The sequence below is a fragment of the Triticum dicoccoides genome, chromosome 4A (genome assembly GCF_002162155.2).
Source record: "Triticum dicoccoides isolate Atlit2015 ecotype Zavitan chromosome 4A, WEW_v2.0, whole genome shotgun sequence".
Lineage (NCBI taxonomy): Eukaryota > Viridiplantae > Streptophyta > Magnoliopsida > Poales > Poaceae > Triticum > Triticum dicoccoides.
In genome coordinates this window covers 492,774,239-492,791,384 of record NC_041386.1, presented here as the reverse complement: position 1 = coordinate 492,791,384, position 17,146 = coordinate 492,774,239, and the positions used below count along the sequence as shown (strand labels likewise).

Genomic DNA, 17,146 nt, shown 5'->3' with positions numbered 1-17,146 from the left:
CGGCGGGATGCGGTGGCCGGCGGCGAGCAACTCCGGTGAAGACGACGGAGTCCGGCGATGCTCCGGCGGCGGAGTCGGTGGCTGATGGGCGGTGCGACTCTCGGGCACCCGGGCGGTGCGGCCGGCGAGATCCGGGCCGGGCGGGCCGCGCCTGGGCCCGCAGGGCCACGGCGGCGGAGGAGAGAGAGAGGAGCCGGCAGGATTAGGTGGCGAGGCATGATTGGAGGTGGGAGGCGGCGGTGATGACGTGTCGCGACGTGATTCGCCGGAGTGAGGTGGCGGCTGGACGCGTCCGGCGGGCGCGGACATGTCCGGTGGCGTGCGGGGAAATCTTTAGGGTTACATCTGCGCGAGAATTTCGAAGGGAGACACATATTTATAGGTAAAGGGAGTTAGGAGAGTTCAAATGAGGTGCGGTTTTCGGCCACGCGATCGTGATCGAACGACCGAGAGGATGGATGAGGTTTAGGTGGGTTTTGGGCCATTTTGGAAGGGTGTTTGACTGCAACACACACGAGACCTTCTCGGTCCCTCGGTTAACCGTTGGAGCATCAAACGAAGTCCAAATGGTACGAAACTTAACAGGCGGTCTATCGGTAGTAAACCAAGGCCGCTTGGCAAGTCTCGGTCCAATCCGGAAGTGTTTAACCCCCCCCCCCCCACACACAAAAAGAGGTAGAAAGGGACACCGGGTGACATAGGAGCGTCGGATTGCAAAACGGACAAGGAAAATGCTCGGATGCATGAGACGAACATGTATGCAAATGAAATGCACATGATGACATGATCTGCAATACATGACATGCAAGCAAAGACAAGGCAACAACAACGAATAACTGGAGGACACCCGGCACATCGGTCTCGGGGCATTACATTCTAGCAAAAGAACATGGCAGGAAAATTTGGTTAGTTCCGGCAAAATACGAAGACCGTGGTATCAAAAGTACACTGGTTCCAGCAAAAACAAATACGGGAGCAAAATCTGGGGTTGGTTCCAACAAAACCCGAAGATACTAGTAGCAAAATTTAGAGCTGGTTCCAGCAAAAAATGCCTGGTTCCAACAAAAAGAACTCGAGTTGTGCCATGGTCGAAGACCTGCGGCGCTCCCATGGTCAAAGACATGTGGCGGCCACTACCACGCCGCACCGATTGCACGGTTGCAGCTCTCCATCGCCAGATGCCAACGGATGCAGCTCCACCGACCGGTGGTAGCATCTCCGGCGAGGTGGTTGCAACTCTGACGCCCCAACGGTCACCGCACCTTCGCGCCCAAATCCGCCGGCGGCCGCCTTGCTTGCAGCATCAGCCACACCAATCGCTCAACGCCCTCGCCGTCTTTCACAGAGAAGAGCAAGCGCTAGGCTGGAGAAAAGGAAGAGATAAGGTCCAGGCATCTTTTGGTTCATAGGGTAGGAATGTTATAGGAATAGAAATATCATAGGAAGTGAGATGACATGTCTCTCAATTCCTATAGAGAAATAGATGTCATTTGATGCATAGAATAGAAATTTTTCCATTAAGTCTTAGCTAATGTTTTTTTCCTTCAAAACGTGAAGGATTGATTCCTATCCTACATAGGAACAGGAATTCCTTCCTACAAATCAAAGAGCTTTAAAGAAATTTTTCCTATGCAAATTCTATCATATAGAAATTCTATGAGATTCATACAAACCAAAGGAGGCCGGGGAAGGGCGGTTCATGCGGACCCACAACAACACACGTCTCGTGCGGGATCGTTTTTGCGTGGATGTGTGAAGCCAGCGTGTCACGCGGACGGCCGAAAGGTTCCGCCGGTGCTCCGGCTCGAAACATTTACCAAACTAATTAGGGTATTATGGAGATGCAATTTCAACTTTCCAGTCTTTTACATTACCACATTTTAAATCTCCCAAGCAAACCTACACTTTCAACACTTCCATAACTAATTGAGAAGTCTTGCAGATGGTCAACTATTCAACTCATGGGAGCCTAGTGACATAGTGTGATTGAAGCGCTCACATACACACTCGTGTAAGCTCTTCTTTTTTTGCGGGAATCGTGTAAGCTCTTCGTTGGAGCGATATAGAAGTTGGGGATAATACGTCCCGAAATTGTGCTTCAACTAACATTGTACACTTGCACGACACCCCAGCACCAACTACCAGTCTGCCCGGGTCTTCATGAGTCTCTCTTTCGATGGGAGCAGCCACTGCTTAGTTGTGATGATGAAGCGCCACAGATTTTGCACAGTACATTATTACTAGTACATGATGCCCATCTACAAGTTCCCTTCCACACAGAGCAAAATCTGGTGTGTGATCCATTTTCCTCTTCAATATATTGTTTTGTGCTCCGACCGCAACCTCTGCTAGATTCCACCCAAAGACAAACCTTTTGAAGGGCTAGCACCTGTCAAATAAAATTCCAAATCTTACGCCCTTTTTCCTGAAAATAGACTCCTTTCGCCTTGCTTCACAAGTTTGATGTGATCACACATTCCCTGTTTTCTCCGGATGCCAAGTACCCACTTCGTTCCTAAATATTTGTTTTTCTAGACATTTCAAATGACTACTATATACGAATATATGTAGATATATTTTAGAGTGTAGATTCACTCATTTTGCTCCGTATATAGTCATTTGTTGAAATGCCTAGAGAGACAAGTATTTAGAAATGAAGAGAGTAGTATATTCCTTAATACAGCTCCAACATCATGTGGGAGAAAAATGCTCCGAATAAACCAATCATCACCGGTCCCACCTATGTATTCGACTGCCTTACCCAGTGAAGACATGAACGCAACCTCAAATCTGACACTTTCACCAATCCATCATCTGGTTATCATGCCAAATTTTGTACTTTTGAAACCTGATCAGATCCGCCAAATCATAACATGTTTTAATAGAGCTAAGCCATGCTCCACACCCTGCTGCGGCAGCGAAGACAACATCCGGAAATTAAGCCGTGGCCAGAGTATATACCATTTGGAAAATGGTTGGCCTTCAGAACACTAGCACATGAACTCTCATTGAATAAGCCTGCAGTCTTGTCTTGCCCGCAATGCTTGGTTGAATGCCCGTAAATCACCAAGACCGCCAAAATGCTTCAATAAAATTATGTTCTCCCATGAAAGTGAATTTAGTTTGCAGCACATCCATGGCAAGGTGAGTGGGCGACTATCGTGTCAGCCGATTTTGCTGCCGCGCTAATATTCCTCTCGTCCCCATCGACCTATAAAAAGGCTTCCAGGTTAATCATTCACAAATTTGCTTCGTAATTTGATGTGGCTAAGTCGCATTATTTCTTCTTCTTTTTTTCATTACCTTGGTCCTTACTAGTAAGCGTGCACGCATAACACACGTATTCTAATAAACTACAATAAAAACATTAACTATGTCTTGTGTTTTTACCTGAACATTTAAATGCGTGTCGCGCCCAATGATTTCTATATAGTAATTTATTTTAGATCAAGTCATAGGTCTTGTTTGACCGGTGAAAGACTTCCATTGTTGAAATGTTGTGATCCCAAAATTCCAAAACTAAAATACGTAAAAACTCACGCATGTAACACACGACCAATACACATGTCTTCACATAAAATTAACGATCACATAAATATATCGTAATTGTTAATTATTACAAAATATGTAAAAATAACAACTAAGCAACATTATCAAGCAAAATTCATCTATTAAGCCGTTGTTTGTTGGAGTGACAAACGGCGAAAGGATAAATGATTGCGACATGAGCTCAACTTGTGACGAGGAGTTGGATGCTTTGGGTTTGTTAGGAGGTCTTTCGACAATCATACAATCGGGGGATCCGTGTTGGTTTCATCACCATCCAAGTCTTGGTTTCTTATATCGTCATCATTGAATTCCGAGTTGACTAAAATCACAACTAATTTTGTTCTAAAATCTGTCATATGAACCTAAAGTGAAGTAGTAATAATAAGACTTAGTTTTCAAATAATGATACAACACAAAATAATTAGTATCATGATACCATGCAACATATACCTGTTCGGGAGTGTCGGACAAACTATCTCCTATGAGGTACTCCATGTAATTTAACATGCAGAGACCACAAGATGACCTAGATGATAAAGAAATTTTGATATGCTTAATAACAAGAATATTAGAAAAATATTAATATTATAACATGATGATGACTGAACCACATAGTCATACCGGAGACGCTCGATAAAAAAAGAATTGAATAACGTTTGCCGCTAATATAAATCAAATGACCTAAAGGGCTATCAATAAAAATAATTGAATTTATGAACGCATATTATTTTATTTAAATCAAATGAACAAAAAAAGCTATCAATAAAAAATGAATTTGTGAACGCATAATTTATTTGAGAGGAACCCATATAATTATTACTTCACCAAATGGGTACATATAAAATTTTATTCAGATTTCACTCGTGCATTGTACGTGAATGCATATTTCTTTTGAGAGGAAACCATATGAAAAATAAAACAAAATAGGCACGCCCAATAATTCATTTGGTCGATGATATGTTTAATGTGGGTGACGTAATCAGGCCACACAAAAGCAGCCAGAGGTCGAATTGCAAAAAAGAAAAAACCAGAGGAACACTAATAAGGAGCTGCGGGTGAAAAGTAAAATAAAAGAACGGGCAGCGGTTGATTCACATTAGTCCCTTTCTCACAACAGGATGTATCCCCATTTTTTTTCTTTTGCAAAATTGATGTATTCCGATCTGAAACACCTAGCACTTGATTTCTCCAGCGGTGTGTGTGCGGTGAGAGACACAGGCACCCACCATTTTGCTTTCTCCGCCAGCCGCCTACTCTGTTGCACGCCGCCGCCTCTTCCGCCACAACGTCGCCCGGCGCCCCCCTACCCCCCAACCCACACCACCACCACGGCCTCGCCCCTTCTCGTCCTATCCCCACGACGGCCTCGCCCCGCCGGCCCTTATCCCCACGACGGCCTAACTCCGCCAGCTCCTGTCACCACCGCGGCCTTGCCTCGCCGCCAACCCCGCAAATTTTCCCTACATCGACTTTGCTGCCGCCATCCTACCGCCCCAGAGCAGATCGAGATGCGAGCTGCTGGACACGATGCGGGAGGATGCATCTCGAATTGGACGGAGATCCAGTGCGTTGACGTGCCCGCTGTAATCATCGCCCCCCGTGTTTGGCTCACACAGTTGCTCCGGGAAGGAGTTCGCAGCTCGCGTGCATGCTCGGTTGCTGAAGGTATGCGTTTGTTTAGATGTTGTTAATGCACCTATGGTTATCAGTGGGGATTTAGTCTGATGACATTTTTGAGGCAACCATGTTGTGACAAAGCTGATTGATTTGTGGATTTGAATTCTGGGTGGCTTAATTTGTCACTATCAGCTATCTATGATTGATGTTGAGTTGTTGCTTTTTGTGGCTGTTGCTTGATTAGTGTGGTATTCTCATGTTGTAATGTCGCATTATTACTGGCACTAAGTAACAGAGAGTTCCAGGGTCACAACTAAGTTGGTATCTACACTATTTGTATCAGAAATACATGTGACACCATCATTTGACATCTAAACATTGCCGATGCTTATGCCATTGTATGCACAACAGGCGCCTTCGCCACATTGTCATTCATTTGTGAGATGTTTCTCTTTCTCTATGTTGGCATGGATGATATATAGAGTAGTGGAAGATTGTTAGTGAAACACATTCCGGTATGCTATCTATCTGATTCTTTCCATGTGTGTAGTAACATATTCGTTGTTCAAATCCAGAAATTGTAACACATTTTCTATACTACTATATGCAGCCCAATGAAATGTATCGCCTTGAGCTCCATTATTTAGGCCAGATCACATGAGAGATGTTGTGTCAGTTGCATTGGCATCCAATAAGGTAAAAGCTCTGAGTTATATTAGGAGGCGTACCCATCTGTCTGAAGACTGCTCTTAATATATTCTTCTCTTTCTCATGTTGTAACATTTAGATCAGTCCACTTATCGAATTTTAATTCCATGTGCTCGGATGCATATTTGAATAAATCATCCAGTCCCTCTAGCTATTGTACCAACAAATGAAAAAGTATAAGCATCACAAGTGAGAAATAAAGAAGAAGAAAAACTACATATGAAAAGATGGGGCAGTAGGACTAACTACTAACCGTATTAGTGAGGTCTTTGCAGTTCATTGATGGGCCTAGCGAGTCGAGCACTTGAACACATAGTTTTCTGGCATTTATAACACATAGGTACCAGTGAATGTCGTCCATATTTATTGGAATGAATATCTGAATAAAATGATTATTTTAGTTGTACTCCTATGTGGACGAATCGGTCGTTCTTGCTGTAATTCATAGAAATATGTAGAAAACTAAGACTTACCATATCATTTTCCAAATACTCTTTGCCTCTGTTTAATACCCATTCTGGTGTGGCATTCGTGTCATCTGAGGATGGATAGCAATCGATCTTTATCATCTTATAGATGCATGCATTCTCTAAAAACACACTTCCACCTGACCTCACTTGTAGATGCTCCGTAGCCAATCACAATCTTCATCAGCTGTAGAAATTGAGTGACTGTCAGTCAGGAAGTCAAAGATTGGATATGCAGTGTTTCATGCAGCTGGCATCACCTGTGTCAGATTGTTTTTGTTCTCCAGTTGTGAGGACTACTGTAGATTTGGCTCGATGCCGTTTGTCACGTAGTCTTTGTAATATACCTTGTTTATGTTGCTCATATCGGGCACTTTCCCTCTGCCTCTTGAGTGCTTGTTTTGCTTTTGTATAATAAGTGTTAATTAGGTACAAGACAACATGAGCAACAGTGTTTTGTCAATCAGATGTACGGTGTAAGTGTAAATTATGTATGATAGTTAATATGAGCCATAATTGAGTACCATATGAACTGCTGCATCTGTAGGCTTGAAATGGCGGTCGTAACACAGTCGGTTGGGAGGACTCAATGTCAGAGTCGATATTATGAACATTTTCCTTGTTAGAACCGGCACTATCCGGTGTTAATGAATTTGGAGCATGAAGTGGAGTCTGATCACTCATTATCATATCAAGAGGTATGCCTGCATCATAATTGTATGTACAATGTCGGTTGTTGACACACAAACTAAGGTATTATGTTTGACAAGAGAACACATGACCTTCCGCAGCTGGGGTGTGTCGTTGCTGGGTGACAGTAGACTGCGCACTGGGCATGTCCACAGTGTCAAAACCTGTCCAAAAGAACATGACTTTACTTGTGATTCATGAAATGTATGATAAAGAACATAGAAAATGGAATAACCAGGCGACATGGCCATGGGCGGCTTAGATGGAGTGTTGGTTCCATTTAGAATAGCAGACGTGGCTTTCTTAGATCCCTTGCCTCCTGTCTTAATTTTTTAGTATTGCATCCCTGTTTACCTCTCCCTTTATCTCTGTCTCTTTAGTTCTTTTGGATCTGTTTTTTGACCTATGAGGCAACGACATATTCTGGATTTACAAGATTGAAGTAGGTAAGAGTACGTGATAGATGTATTTACCTGAATTCCCGTTGTTCGTCAGGTCCTGAAAGGGAGTATGTGCCCCACTATGCTTAGAGGATGCCATATTGTCAACTCAGTTTGTCATGCAGATCATGATGTAATGTAAGTATCAAATTTCATAGTACAAATTACAGACTGTCAGATTAAAAGAGCAATTTCCTTTTGTCTTCTGACTGATCATCTATACTTGCTAATTCAAATGATGTAACATGTGCGCTGGCAGATCAGAAAGTAGTCATATGTCCTCAGATGCTGCAGGCCACACGGGGTGATGACACCGGAGGTAGGGCAGCACGCCGGGTGGAGGAGGTCGTGGCCACCAGGGGCGACGGCGGTGTGGAGATGACGACGGTACGAGGAGAGGTAGGGCAGCAAGGCGGGTTGAGGAAGGACGTGCACCAGGGTGGAGGACATCGCGGCCACCAGGGGCTAAGGCGGCGCCGCGACGGCGATGGGGCGAGGAGAGGTAGGGCAGCAAGGCGGGTCGAGGATGTCCGCCAGGTCGAGGACGTCGCAGACACCAGCGTTGATCACGGGGGTTCATGGCGTGGTGGCGGCGTAGATCGTGGAGGTGTTGTTTAATTCCCAGGAGTTGTCATCGTGGGGGTGTGTAGCATCCTGAACGGGGGAGTCTGTCGGCAGAACATTTGTTGTGAACCGTCGATCTGATTGTAGTATGGTTGATCTAACGTGGACAGTTGGATGATACCAAGTGGGTCTGATCGGACGTGGGGGGTTATCCCGTGTGCACTTTCTGATGTGGATGTAGGAAAAGTCATATTTGGTCTTTTAATAGTAGTATAGATATAAAAGTATAGAAAAGGAGTAATTTTAGAATACCCGGATGAGATCAAAGAATTTATTTTGGTGGCTGCTACAAATCTACCGGATGATTTCTTTAAAAAAAAAATCATCCGCCTAGCATGCCGTCCATTTTCAGATTCGTAACCGTCCGATCTCCCCTACAGCATCTCGTCCTTTCTCACGTCCAAGCTCCCCATTGTAGCACAGCAGCACCCTGACCACCAATTAATGCCACGAAATAGCAGCGCCTCTGACTCTTCCCTTCCGCACCGGCATCTGCGGGGACGGCGTTGACTGTAGCATCAACACTCTCTCCGGCGACTCTGACGGCAAACTGCATCGCAACACTTCCCTGCTGCTGCCACCGATGCTCCACGAGCGACCAGTTCGCAGCAGGCTACTTGTAGCAAGGGCTCTCTCTCCGACAAGCTACAATGCGGCACTCCATGGCAGCGCCGACGGCCAGCGACGAAGCTCCATGGCAGCACAGCGCGACGCGGCGAAGCTCCATTGTAGCTCCGGCGAAGCTCCAATGCAGCCAGCGAAGCTCCATTGCAACTCCGGCGAGGCTACATTGCAGCGCCAGCTATGCTTCCGACGGACCGGCGTTGCTCTGGTGCAGCTTCAAGGCAACATCGCCGGAGTTGCATTGCCCCCGTCAGCCGCTCGCCGCGGTCACCATCGCAGCGCCGACGACGCTCCGGTGCACCACTGTACAGCCTCGACAGAGCTTCACTGGAACACCGGCGCCCCCCACCCCTCTCTGTGAAGCTCCATAGGCGGCGACGGGTGCTGTGACGCAGCATGGCGGCCATGTCGGTAGCTCCGACGCAACGCATGGTGACGATGATAGAAGCTAAGATGTAGCACCGGCGGCCATGGCGGATGCTGCGACGCAGCGCGTGGTGACAACGACGGAAGCTGAGATGCACCGCCGGCGTCCATGGCGGATGCTGCGATGCATGCGCTCCATTGCAGCTCCGCCGCCGGGGACTTGAAGCACCAGCAGCGTTGCCTCGAGGTTGCACCGCAGAGTTGTGCGTGGATGAGTTGCTGCGTCGCCGAACCAACGGTCGTCGTAGAGCGTTGCATCACATCGTCGGCAGTGCCGACGAGCGACCGCCTCCCCCATGCGTGTGTGTCGCCTCCATGGAGTTGCAGTGTGGCTCCACCGTCCTTCATTATGCCGCGCGATGCAGCAGGGTGGTTGGCGCCGTCGCCTTCTGGTTCGCTTCCATGAACTTGTCGTGTTTTGCGTCGCCATGGAAGCCTCTCTACGAACAGAGACGGGGAATAACGGGCGGAGGAGAGACGACGTGAAAGGCTGCAGCTGGGAACGTGTCGATCAATGCGCCTGGTTTATCTTTCCCTGTTATCATCCGGTAGATTCTAAACGTTTTCCATTTATTTTTAGTAATGCAGCACATACAGTAGTAGCGTGGGGGCATTACAGCGTTTATGAGAAGAAAACAATATCATACCGAACAAAGAAATCACAACACAAAGGGGATGTAGCTCAAATGGTAGAGCGCTCGCTTTGCATGCGAGAGGCACGGGGTTCGATCCCCCGCATCTCCATATTTTTTGTTTTCACTTTGTCCCCATGTTTTTCCTTTTTGAGTATCCTTTCTTTTACCTGTGTCCATGTTTTTATCAGAACGAAAAATACCACCTCTGGAAGTCTACATTACCCACAGAACACATACGCGAAGCTTCATTGCCATTTCTTGGACGACGAGCTAACACGAGCGTTTGTGGCGGTGAGAAATGGAGGTTATTTTGCACGGTCAGGGTAGCTTTGCTCGTTCGTGGGAAGGCCGGTTCATCCCTATCCCCAAATAAAACAACGTGGATTTATATTAGTTTTTTGCGGATTTATAAGTAGAGAAATAACGAGCGCCTCACAATGATCATCTGGTCCGTATCAAACTGAAACAAATTAACATTTTCACAAGGCCATGGTTTATTTCTCTGGTTTCTTCTTCCCTCTGGTTCTCGTTACCGGGGAAAAAACAGTGTCAACATGTGGCGCAGGACACCCGAAGCCCGTCGTATCTGAACCATTGCGAATGCGATGTGGTGCCCTCATCCGCTCCCCACCGCAACTGGCATGAACACAACCGCACCTCAAAACTCCTCCGTAACCTCTACCTGTGCTCATTCCTCGGAAGTACTGCACGGCTGCCGCCTCATGGCGGCATCCACAGCGTCGTCTAGCCCCTTGACGGCCTTCCTCCATCGGCACGACGAACGGAGCCGACGTCGCGCAAGGTTCGTCGTCGCGGCAAGCACGGCGGACGCCGAACCATCCCCAGAGGCTACAGCCGCGGCGTCGACGGCAGGGCCCGGGATGAAGAAGACGGTGGACACGAGGATACACTGGTCCGACCCGGACGAAGGGTGGGTGGGAGGAAAGGCGAAGAAGGAAGGCGACGGCCGCAAGGACGAGCCGATGGGGCGACGATTCGCCGACCTCATCAACAACCCGTCCGAGTCACACTACCAGTTGAGCTCAGACCAACAGAATTCACCCTGCGTCTCTTGTCCATCTGCCTGAAACTGACAGCACCAGATTTTCTCTGGCATAACCAGGTTCCTAGGAATATCGCCTGGCGCGGACTTGGAGGAGATCAAGGCGGCGTACCGGCGGCTGTCCAAGGAGTACCACCCGGACACGACGAGGCTGCCGCTCAAGTCGGCGTCGGAGAAGTTCATCCGGCTCCGGGAGGTGTACAAGGTGCTGAGCAAGGAGGAGAGCCGCCGCTTCTACGACTGGACGCTGGCGCAGGAGGCCGAGAGCCGCCGGCTGCAGCAGCTCAGGTCCCGCCTCGAGGACCCCTACGAGCTCGACCTCCAGAACTACGAGCCCGTGCCCGACACAGTGGATCGCCTTGGCGGGAAGAACATGGAGCTCAGCGACCAGGCCATGACAGCCCTCGCGTTCGACATCGGCATCATCATCTTCAGCATCTGCTGCATCATCTACGCCCTCTTCTTCAAGGAGCAATACTGATAGAACAGAAAGATGCTGTATGGTAGTACTGGACTACAGACACGAATGGTATAGTATATGCAAAGGTAATAGCAGATAATATGTCATATAGCGTATGATGTAACATGAAATACAAGCTAGGAATCACTCATAGGTATTATCTCAACAATCCTATAATTTTGTCCAAAACTTGGATGTTTGAGTGAATGAGAAGCTCTCTTCACTTTATTAGGGCAACAAGTATGTAAATCTAAAATACCAAGGTGCTAAACAGGGCAACCTTGTCGTGCTATACTACTCTTTTATCTCTGGTCAAAGTGAATGGAGAACAAAAAGAGGAGGCAATCTCAGGCATATAGTTGAAACTGTTGCCTGAGAAGGGTCATTCATCTTTCAGAATCGTCGCACTCGATGATCTTGACAACAGAAGAATCACCGATCTTTTCAAAAATAATCACCCTGTCGTATGGCCTTATTATGCCGACTGACCGGCCATAGTTCAGTGCAAGTTTTATCCCGTATTCTTCCTTGGTGAGCCCACCAGTTTCAGCCTGTTAAGAGATAAAAAATATTAAGCTTGGACTCAGAAAGTTAATAGCTGTAATAAGAAAGTTCAATGCAACTCTCAGATAGTTGCTCCGTAGACAAAAAGCATCCTGAGCCACCATATATGCTTAACATTGGAAATAACAGAACTTGCTCTGGTATCACCAAGTAAGAAGTGCATACATACCTCGTCAGTACTCCCCATCAAAGGGTAGACACCTCTCACAGAAAAACATTGCCTCGCCTGTAACAGTCAGTAAGTGTAAGTTTACGGATCCCTTTAAAGAAAAACACATACAGATAGATACGCCTGTTACTTACCTGTGTCGTGCCATAAGAACGCCACTTCGATGGATCAGAGCCCTCGCGTGGGAACACAACTGCTAAAACTGGCATTGGGGCCCTGTATTTAGCAATTAACCTGCAGAAGACGATGCATCAAGTAAAGATGATAGCATATTTGCATGACAGAAACATGTCTAATCAAGTGCTGATCTTGTGTAGTATAGAGCACCTAGCAGCTCTCCCCGAGAAGGTGAACACAACAATTGCAGCAGCTTTTACTTTCATTGCAGAACGAACCTATATGTACACAAAAGATTGCTATTAATGTTCTATAACAATAGAATATGTCCTGCTTAATGATTTAGATGTATTTACCGCTGATGATGCCACAGATTCTTCATGGGCCATTGGTTCACCTACATGCCTCACTACTTTCTTGAAGTGAAGTGACTGGTTATACACGGTCTCAGCCTAGAAGAATGGTATCATTGATCAGCCAGTCAATTTAGATGAGTTTACAATTATTATTACTCCCACCGATCCAAAATAATTGACGCAGTCAAAGTTGTACTAAAGTTGCATCAATTAATTAGAGAGTACTTTATTTGAGAAAATATTATTTCACAAGTTATTATTGAATGAGGTAGGAACGTACTTCTGCACATATTCTGCCCACAGTACGCACAGCATCAACAGGATACTGCCCTCGAAGTGTCTCCGCACCGAGCAAAATGCCATCAGTTCCTGCAATGAGAGCAGTATACGAAATAAGTACCTACAAATATGACTAGTTCTAAGAACAGTGCAGGTTTACAGACCATCTAGGACAGCATTTGCAACATCAGTAGCTTCTGCGCGAGTAGGGCGCAGATTGTCAATCATGCTGTCCACAACCCTAGTAATGATCACAGGTTTGCCGGCCATGTTGCATTTATGAATACCAGTCTTTTGGGACATGAACACCTGAAGAGCCAAAACTGTAGGTTATGAAATGAAGCAACAATTAAGGAATCCACTGATATTAAAGTATCTGCTGCCTAAAACAGCTAGATGAGTTAGTTTTAACTTTAAACTGATAAGAACATAAATGGTAACTTTTGCACCATAAGAACAAAGATATTCTTGTACAGACATTTCTGCACTACTCCCTCCGTCCCAAAATGTAATAGCGTCATAGTGTCAAAAATGATAACTAGTACTATCATTTCAAGGCAACACACCACCGTGAGTGGAAATGATTAGACACATAGCTGAGAACACTTAGGGTTTACAAGGTGCAAAATTTGGGTATTTTGAGGAAGACCAAAATTTACCCTCTCTGGTGGGAGGTCAATTCCCAGGTCTCCTCGCGATATGATGATACCATCTGCCTCTTGGAGAATTTCATCAAAATGTTCCAAACCCTAGAAAGAAAGAAAATACTGCACGATGAAATTAATCATAATATAACAGTGAAACAAACAGAACAGTATCATCATAAAAACAATAGTTACCTCAGCATTTTCAACCTTCGCATATATCTGTGTGTCTTGAAGATCATGAGATTTTAAAAAGGCTCTAAGCTGCACAAAAAATATATTTGAGGATCAGCAGTGTTCCCCCAGCTAACTAAGCTTCTATTCAATTGACTGGCAATTGATTCATATTTGAAGTCTAAACTGTAGATACATACAAGAGCTCATTCATGAAATCCCATCTACTCAATTGACTGGCAATTTGCATCACTAAGCTTCTAAGAATCTAATTGCTGTTGAGTGCACATAAGAGCATGAAAAGCCTCTAAACAAGGTATTACAAAAACCATGGAAAGGAAATCAAGAAGCAGGTGTGTGAATAACTATATGTACGATTCAGGTGCAAGAGTGGATGATTCAGAAAAGAAAACTCACCTCCCTGACATCCTCAGAAGAGCGGGTATGGGAAAGCGATATAATGTCAACACTGTTTTGCAGCCCCCATGTTGATATGACCTATTGTAGGAAAAAAAAAGGTGCTTAGGATGACCGGGAAGATGTGAATTTATAAAACAGCATCGACAAATATGTATTTTACGTGCAAGCAATCTTGAAATAAACTATTTCCTCTATTTTCTTTTACTTGTTTTGGGAGCCTTGGCGCAGTGGTAAAGCTGCTGCCTTGTGACCATGAGGTCATGGGTTCAAGTCCTGGAAACAGCCTCTTACAGAAATGTAGGGAAAGGCTGCGTACTATAGACCCAAAGTGGTCGGACCCTTCCCTGGACCCTGCGCAAGCGGGAGCTACATGCACCAGGTTGCCCTTTTTTTCTTTTACTTGTTTTGGACTTGGACAGAGCATCCAACAGACTAATAGATACTCCCTCCGTTCACAATTATAAGATGTTTTGGATATTTTAATATGGACTACATACGGATTGAAATGAGTTAACAAACACACTTAAACATGTCTACATACATCCGATTTAGAACAAAGTTAGAATATCTTATAATAGTGAACAGCGGGAGTACCTTTTAACACTTGTTCTATTTTATCAAAATATGATTAAAAAATGATGGCATTGAGTTTTTGTGATGTGTTTAAATATTTGTGTAGACATTGGTTGTCAAAGTTTTAGAGGGCTGATTGCACACATTCAAGGACGGCAAGTAAAAGAGACAAAAGAGGAAGCAAGTTGAACTTCTAAAGAACGTTATTTAACAAATCCTGAACCAAGTTATTTAACAAATCCTCAACTGCAACTAAAGATCAACAATAGCCAGAAAGAAGCAAGTTGCCATTGTATTTACGATTTTATCCAACATGGGATCAGAACAGATTGTTTGGTTTGTGCAGCGTTTTAACTTGTAATGCGTGACTCGTGAGTGGTCTCTTCCACTGAACAAGTCATAGCTTTATACCATTAAATGTTGGTAAGAAAAAAACTTTAACAGATAAAAACAAACAAAAAACATAGTTGGGGACCTTATATTACTACAAAAAGTAGCTAGTCGAAATATTTTGTACAGGAAAACATTGCGATAGATTTATGAGAGTGTATATCTGAGTAGTGTTGTACAGAAACTCAAAAGTAGTGCACATTACCTGTTTATCATATTCACTCAAAGTGGGCATACTGATATGTACTTGTGAAACATGTAGAGTGAAAATGGGCCCCGACAGTGTAGCTGTGTTCTTCACATAACAAATCACTTCTGCACCAGAAGTCTCCGTAACCTGTAGATTATAGTATATAAGGACATGTCAATATTGGAAAATGTCACATATATGAGTAGAATCTAAGAATTCACGTACTTCAAGCCATAGAGATGTTGTTTCACTTCCTGTGAAAAGATATTGACCAATGAAAAGAGTATCACCCTTCTTCACAACCTGAACTCAAGGAATGAAAACAAAGTTAAATATGCAATATTCCAAATTGTGAACTTCAGAAATAGCAAAAAAATTACAACCAAGTAGTTTCCCCAGCACAATAGAGAAGTCAAATAGATTTTGTTTGTTGCGTAAAATCTATTAATTTTACTTTAATGCCAACATGTAAGTGGTGGTTGCACAGAGCAAAAAGGAACCTAGCGACCTATAAATGCATACAGATAAACATGATTCAAATAATGCATTATAATACTTCATATCCTAATTATTATTTTTATTATTCACTTACTTTTGCAAGATCGCCAAATTTAATTGGTAGGATATCAGCCGAAGGAGCTTTAGAAAGATCTGGTGTTATTGTGACATGATTCCCCCCTATCAACTCGATTGCTCCACCAGTTGAATTGTGAACCTGAATTTCTGGACCCACTGTATCCAGCATTATCTATGAATATTCAGATGAAATTAGATGCTGACATCATATGACTCTTAGCATCAATCTTAAGAGCATCACCATAGAAGCTTATAAAGACAATGTACAAGACAAGCCAAAATAAGATACTGAAATGGTATGAACATAAATGAATTTCTAAATTTTAACTATGACAAAATATTGAACAATGGCAATATGCGAACAGACGGTTGCTGCCTCAAGTCACAGGTACTGAAGATACATTTAAAGTTAACTGAAGGAATATATTTGACCAATGAGGAAGTACCAAAATATAAAGGCATCTCCAAATACCATACATATCTGAATGCATATATTTAACAGTATATATCTCAAGGTGAAAAAGCTAGCTAGGTTTAGCATTTCCCCAATAAACCATTTTTTGTAAGTGAAGGCTTTTCATATAACAAAGCAAATATGCACACGGAGCTGAAATGTGGAACTTGGGAAGATGCAGATTTAGAATATGGTCCATATGTTAGAAAAAAGGTCTGCAAAGTTTACATATGCAGCATCATGAAATAACTAAGCATGGAAAATTAAAGTACAGACTGGACGATAAAAGTTACCACACAAACCAACATAATGATGAGGTGACCGCACGTACCGATAGAAAACGTGATGTGCATGTAGAAAGAATTAACATATGCGCACATGCCCATTACTAAAACATTCCCCAAATGTTCAATGCTTACTGCTAAAAACATAATTGAAACAAATAAAAACACATTCATGAGCCGCACTGTCTCTTATTAGGAAAACATTGTTGCAGACCCAGCGCCAACCAGGGTGATGGAAGAGCAACAGGTCATAAAACAATGTTATGGAATCTGGATGCAGTAACCTTAGTCAACGACACCGTTTTAAAGCGGAGCATTGTTACTATCATCAGAAACACTATTACGGCATAAGTGAATCAAAACAAACAAACCACAATAAGTCCTACAAAATCAATAAAAGTGTGAAGCATGACTCATACATAGGTATTCACTAGGTAACTGTTACTCGACTGGCCCATCACCTTATAGCAATTATAAAGAACTCGACCTTGTAACCGGCTTTTCATTTTAAACTCTGGACTTGTATGTCTACATTGATAAATATGTAACCCATATTGTCAAAACTATATCACTGGCTACTGCTCAGACTACAGACCGGTAAGTGACGTGAATAATCAACAAGATTCAGACTACAGATCCAAATTCAATCCATG

General features: G+C 44.1%; 2 protein-coding genes, 2 long non-coding RNA genes and 1 other non-coding gene across 7 annotated transcripts in view; 3 read left to right on the top strand and 2 right to left on the bottom strand.

The window, feature by feature from the left end:
- Positions 1–3,620: 3,620 nt before the first annotated feature.
- Positions 3,621–7,737, bottom strand: LOC119286361. The gene is made up of 9 exons (XR_005140399.1): positions 7,505–7,737; positions 7,124–7,195; positions 6,866–7,045; positions 6,602–6,745; positions 6,348–6,528; positions 6,128–6,253; positions 5,895–6,025; positions 4,000–4,075; positions 3,621–3,911 (listed from the first exon to the last, which is right to left on the bottom strand). It is a non-coding gene; the product is annotated as an uncharacterized LOC119286361 (long non-coding RNA).
- On the top strand, positions 4,827–7,869 carry LOC119286360. Of its 3 annotated transcripts, XR_005140397.1 has the most exons (6): positions 4,827–5,214; positions 5,578–5,681; positions 5,777–5,862; positions 6,889–7,039; positions 7,527–7,609; positions 7,731–7,869. It is a non-coding gene; the product is annotated as an uncharacterized LOC119286360 (long non-coding RNA). The 3 variants fall into 3 exon arrangements; XR_005140398.1 differs by lacking the exon at positions 5,578–5,681; XR_005140396.1 differs by having other exon boundaries at positions 5,777–7,039.
- Positions 7,870–9,816: 1,947 nt separating this feature from the next.
- TRNAA-UGC lies at positions 9,817–9,889 on the top strand. The gene has a single exon. It is a non-coding gene; the product is annotated as a tRNA-Ala (tRNA).
- Positions 9,890–10,425: 536 nt separating this feature from the next.
- Positions 10,426–11,606, top strand: LOC119286359 (NAD(P)H-quinone oxidoreductase subunit T, chloroplastic-like). The gene is made up of 2 exons (XM_037565737.1): positions 10,426–10,816; positions 10,904–11,606. The coding sequence occupies exons 1-2, from the start codon at positions 10,503–10,505 to the stop codon at positions 11,322–11,324; spliced, it is 735 nt and encodes a 244-aa protein (XP_037421634.1). The 5' UTR covers positions 10,426–10,502; the 3' UTR covers positions 11,325–11,606.
- Positions 11,394–17,146, bottom strand: part of LOC119286357 (pyruvate kinase 1, cytosolic-like) — a 7,586-nt gene continuing 1,833 nt past the window's right edge. The window contains exons 4-16 of the mRNA XM_037565736.1: positions 15,772–15,927; positions 15,405–15,482; positions 15,195–15,326; positions 14,024–14,104; positions 13,628–13,696; positions 13,448–13,537; positions 12,953–13,097; positions 12,790–12,878; positions 12,510–12,605; positions 12,364–12,431; positions 12,171–12,270; positions 12,037–12,093; positions 11,394–11,854 (exon numbers count right to left, since the gene is read on the bottom strand). Of these exons, the coding sequence (XP_037421633.1) occupies positions 11,690–11,854; positions 12,037–12,093; positions 12,171–12,270; positions 12,364–12,431; positions 12,510–12,605; positions 12,790–12,878; positions 12,953–13,097; positions 13,448–13,537; positions 13,628–13,696; positions 14,024–14,104; positions 15,195–15,326; positions 15,405–15,482; positions 15,772–15,927 (1,326 nt within the window). The 3' untranslated portion in view covers positions 11,394–11,689. The remainder of the gene's footprint in view (positions 11,855–12,036; positions 12,094–12,170; positions 12,271–12,363; positions 12,432–12,509; positions 12,606–12,789; positions 12,879–12,952; positions 13,098–13,447; positions 13,538–13,627; positions 13,697–14,023; positions 14,105–15,194; positions 15,327–15,404; positions 15,483–15,771; positions 15,928–17,146) is intronic.